Raw genomic sequence first — 5,316 nt, 5'->3', positions numbered from 1 at the left:
GGGAAAAGGACAATTTATTTTTCTTTTGCTGCACAAAAGGGTGTTCATTGCATGAAACAACATTTCACAAATGTTTGGTAGTATATTTGATCATCGTTAACTTAAAAGTTTTCGAGAGTAATATATTTTTGTAGTGTGCAGAACAAGACAAACTGAATCTTTATACCACTGTCTGTAGCAAAATAGTAATTTCATGTGATTGTGCTTCTTAGACTTTCCTAGAAATATGAGGGATTGTGAGTAAATGTAAATGCTCTAACAATTGAGCATTTTAACTCTTAAAACACCCCAAACCTAAACCCCCTCAAAGTAAATGCTGAACTCAGAGTGACAGGAGAAACAAAGAAAAGTGCAAACTGAGGTAAAAATATGAGCTCTGCAGCATATTTTAACCAAAACGTTAAAACATGTTTTCCCCATAAAAATATCTCCTCCTTGGGTTTCGTTTGCTAATTTCTGTATGCCCAGTAAAATATTTTTTTTCTATTATTTTAAGAGAGTCCTCACAGAGATCCGAAATTTGATCTCTCTATTAGAAATGGAAGCATTTCAGTGCACAGCCAATCTTGTGAAATCAGCTATTTTGATTGTGTAATAGCTGAGTTTACAAGACACACAGATGTGTAGAGTCATGAATTGGACTATTGAATCCTCAAGTGATTAGTAAAATCTTCACCTGCCAGCTTTGAAAAAGCAAGTGTGTCTTCAGAAGCTTTCTTTAGCCGTTGGGGAGTGAAGATTTGTCAGATAAATTATTGGGCATTACATGTGATTCTATTTTGCAAAGGCTCATCCACATACTTTGCTTCACATGTGAGTGGCTCTTTCAGTCTGTTGGCTTCGTCTCTATACAGAGATTAGATACGTGCATGAATTTTTTCATTTTTGTTACTACTTCAGACCTAAATTTTATTTCATAAGAGCTGCCAGTCCACTTTAATTGCCAGAAATTTATATTTAGCGTTTCCCTTACACTTGGAATTACTTTAAAATGCTACTTTTTAATGTTGTTTGACTTCATCTCCCGTGGAAAGGGTTCTGGGTCTGAGTGGACATGATTGCTGTAATTTAACCACAGCAGCTTAAGGAGGTTGTTTTAATTCTTTAAAGTACTTAAAATTTAGTCCTTAAAATACTTAGAACTTGAACAGGCTGTGGAGTATTGGTGTTCTTTGGGAATACCTAGGGAGGGTCTTCAGGAAAATCTTACTGTTCCAGCTGTTGTAAAGCTTTATTTGGCATTGTAACTCTGAATTTCTGAGGCTAAAAGTGGTGGATGGCAACCTGTATCTCATTTTATTTGCTTGTGTGTCTCAGTAGTTTCTGAATACGATGACAAAATCCTTAAGTCTTCTTTTGACTTGTGTCATGTTACCTGAGAGTTCTTCAGTTGCTGTTCAGAAGCAATTGAGTCTCTCCTAAGGGAACAGCTGTGATTGCCTCCCCCTGTCCTTTTTTTTCAAAGATAGAGCTGTATTTTTGTTGAGCTCCTGGGTCACATATTTTGCTGACTATTCCAATACATAAATGTGTATGCCAGAGTGCATTGAAGGTGTTTGTGAGGAGCCAGACAGGACACTGCTTTTGCCAGGTTGGATGGTGACACTGTGCGTTGGGAGGGCAAGAGGTAAATCAAGAGGCTAAGAGTAAAGTGAAAAATCTCCTTACACCTTTTTAAGACCTAGTAACCCACTATCTCCTGTGAGCATCTGACACCAAAATATCATCTTCATGCCTGGTTTGGCTTCTTCCAGATGCAGAAATGCTTGGAGCTCACAGGAATTGACCTCTAAGACTGAGCTGTCCCCCAGGTAGCTGAGGGAAAGCCACATCCATCATTCCCCTTCTCTTCCCTCCCTCTACAGTCCTGAGCAGAACCTTCCACACTCATTCTCTTCCATGTCTTAACTACAGATGCCTAAAAATTGCTTGGTGCAGGCACACCTCATCCCTCTGTCTGTGCTTTTAATGTACAGCAAATACTTTTGGCTGCCTAATAGTCACCTCTGAATGGAGTCCTTAAGATTGTAAGTGTGATGTGACATCTACAGTAGTGACACCACGTCTTGTTGTCTTGGAGAATTTCAGTTATAACTGTGAGGTTTGGAAATGTTTGGAAATACGATTTGTGCTTTTTTCTATGATGTTTCCTGTGTTTGAGGATAAATAGACTTTTCTTTTAAGTTGAGATTTTTTCCTAGTTCCTATCTGATACAATTACCTCATGAAAAATAAAGGATTTTTGAAAGGAAGAGTGGTATAATATACAGGTTCTCCTGCTGTCTGAAAGAAGAGTGGATCATTTTCTGGATAGATAGATCATTATCTGGATAGACAGAGAGCTGAACATGAGCCAGCAGTGTGCTCAGGGGGCCAAGAAGGCCAATGGCATCCTGGGCTGGATCAGGAACAGTGTGGTCAGCAGGACCAGGGAGGTGATTCTGCCCCTGGACTCGGTGCTGGTGAGGCCACACCTTGAATCCTGTGCTCAGTTCTGGGCCCTCAGCTCAGGAGGGACATTGAGGGGCTGGAGCAGGTCCAGAGAAGAGCAACGAGGCTGGTGAAGGGACTGGAGCACAAGTGGCATGAGGAGAGGCTGAGGGAGCTGGGGGTGTTCAGCCTGGAGAAGAGGAGGCTCAGGGGAGACCTTCTCACCCTCTGCAACTCCCTGACAGGAGGTTGGAGTCAGGTGGGGGTTGGTCTCTTCTCCCAGGCAACCAGCAGCAGGACAAGAGGGCACAGACTCAAGCTCTGCCAGGGGAGGTTTAGGGTGGATCTTAGGAAGAGATTTTTTGTGGAGAGAGTGCTCAGGCATTGGAATGTGCTGCCCAGGGAGGTGGTGGATTCACCATCCCTGGAGGTTTTCAAGCTGAGACTGGATTGTGGCACTTAGTGCTGTGGTCTGTTAACCATGGAAGGGTTGGACTTGATGATCTTTGAGGTCTCTTCCAGCCAGGTTGATTCTATGATTCTGTGATTTTGTACTTCAGGATTTTTGGCTGTGGGGTTATTCCAAAAATACTTTTGTTCCACTGTGCTTTTAAAAGTGTTCACCAGTGACCTGTTCCAGAGGCTTCAGTGAATTGCCCCTATTTAAATGCTCTGAGTGCAGCTCAGATAACAATCTGTTCTTTGTTCATACACTCAAAGTGCAAATATTTTTAGTGTATGTGCAGGTGTATTATGTATTAATGGATAAATCAGCTTGAAGAGTAGGTGTTTATAACTAAGCAAGGGGCTTCTATTTTGGTTTTGGTTTATAAGCTGTTGCAGAAATTTCACTGCATCCCTTTGCAAATCCCAGTATTCTGTTGAGAACTAGTATTTCCTTGATTTCTGACTGTATAGAGCTATCTCATTTCTTCTTTTACTCTTTATGAGTAACACAGAGAAAAAACCCAACCATTGTGCCTTGTCCCCACTAATCCTTACACTGTGTTTTTTTCTCTAGTATTTGCTAAAACTCATATGAATAGGACACTGAGTATAAGCTCTCTATTTCCAGTTGTAAATGGAAATAAGTTGTTTGGCATATAAGTACTCGGCTGTAGTTCAACTATCCTGTTGTTTCAGTGTAATTTGTAATTATTTCTCCAAATAACAGAATCAGTCAGGTTGGAAGGGACCACAATGGATCATCTGGTCCAACCTCCCAACTCCAGCAGGGCCAGCCTAGAGCACATGGCTCAAGATTGTGTCCAGATGGGTCTGGAATATCTCCAGTGAGGGAGAATCCATGACCTCTCAGGGCAGTCTGTTCAGTGCTCAGTGACTGCACAGCAAAGAAGTTCATCCTCAGATTCAGGTGGAACATCCTGTGCATCAGGTTGCACCCCCCTTCATCCTTTCTCAGTCCACACAGCATCTGGATGGAACATTTTAAATGGTATCTGACTATCATAAATGTGCAACTTTGTGCGGACATAGAGACATAGAATCATAGAATCATCAGGGTTAGAGGAGACCCCTAAGATCATCCAGTCCAACCATTAACCTGTCACTGCTGGAACCCCTAACCCCTAAACCAGATCCTCCAGTGTCAGATCCAGATGCCTCTTCAACACTTTCAGGGATGGTGACTCCACCACCTCCCTGGGCAATCCATTCCAGTGCCTGAAACATGCCAGGCTAAGAAGGAATTCTCTCTGATACAGACCACCAATAAAGCTGACACTCTAACTGTACAAAAACATAAGTACATGAAATTTATTACCATCTTAAACCTTGTAAGTATTTTGAGGAGAGAAAGCATAATGCAGGTACACAGATAAAATGGTTGTGCAGTATGTTTTGGACTTGTATCCATTATACAGATGTAGTTGCCTTTCTGTATACAGTTGAGAACTCTTTTTTTTGTTGTTGTTACAAACATATGTAAGAAGGTTAAATCCACTGTTGCAGAATTCAAAATGAATTACTTAGAACTGCATATGAAATTGATTTTTATTTGGGTCAGAACTCTGCTTGGGTTTTTTGCCTCTGCATTTGAAGTGTTTGGATAGTAAAACCATGTAATCATTGTTTTTAAGAATAAAATTTAAAGTTAAATGGAAAAATGCATTTAGATACTTTTTCACCATGCATTTTTAGGAAACATACGGAAAAGTGCTGGATGCTGAGAAATATCAAGACCAACTGATAGCTCAAGATGTTCCTCTTCCAAAGGAGAAAAGGTAAGTTGAAGTCCATATTGATCATCATTAAAATATGTTGGTTTGGCACTTCTTGTAGTTCCCCACCCTTTGATTCCACAAACACATTTTGAGACTTTTGCTCTGTTCCTTGTGTAATATTTTTATGGCAATTTCATGTTGTAAAGTCTTACCAATAGCAGGTATGTGTGGAGCAGTTCTCACTGCTAGAGTATGGAAACCCCATGTATTTCTCTGACTCTTTAATCTCTCACTGCTCTTTTTCAATATTCTTTCCTATACAAAACTTCTGAAGTGTAACTTGAAAATAAGTAGAAAATACCCAGAAGTCTATTTTCTTGTATATCAATTTTGTTTATCATTTTGTTAGTAAAGGTTTTTTAAAAAGGAGCTAAACTTCTTATAAGAAAACAAAGGCTTTTAAAATAAACAAAGAAGTTTGTTTCTGCTGAAAAAAATTCCTAGGCCTATAGCTAAGCCCTTTAGTAGTCTTTACTTATAGTTCTTGAATATTTTAACTTGCCAATATTTAAGTTGAAGAGTAATTCAGATGACTCTTAAACACTTCAGGGGTGGTGACTCCACAACTTATTTGGCTGGAAGGCAGGAGGGCTCTGCAGAGGGTCCTGGATAGGGAGGAGAGATGAGCTGATTGCAACAGGAT

At 40.2% G+C, this 5,316-nt stretch overlaps 1 protein-coding gene across 1 annotated transcript in view; it reads left to right on the top strand.

Moving 5' to 3' along the window:
• The window catches only part of LOC103810912 (28S ribosomal protein S9, mitochondrial-like), a gene marked incomplete at its 3' end in the record, with an annotated part of 27,151 nt that extends 22,478 nt beyond the window's left edge, over positions 1–4,673 (top strand). Inside the window, exon 6 of the mRNA XM_009083842.1 lies at positions 4,591–4,673. Coding sequence (XP_009082090.1) covers positions 4,591–4,673 — 83 coding nt within the window. The remainder of the gene's footprint in view (positions 1–4,590) is intronic.
• Between the last annotated feature and the right edge of the window lie 643 nt (positions 4,674–5,316).

This window comes from Acanthisitta chloris, unplaced genomic scaffold, assembly GCF_000695815.1.
Source record: "Acanthisitta chloris isolate BGI_N310 unplaced genomic scaffold, ASM69581v1 scaffold1851, whole genome shotgun sequence".
NCBI classification, from domain to species: Eukaryota; Metazoa; Chordata; class Aves; order Passeriformes; family Acanthisittidae; genus Acanthisitta; species Acanthisitta chloris.
This window is presented reverse-complemented; position numbering and strand designations above follow the sequence as displayed.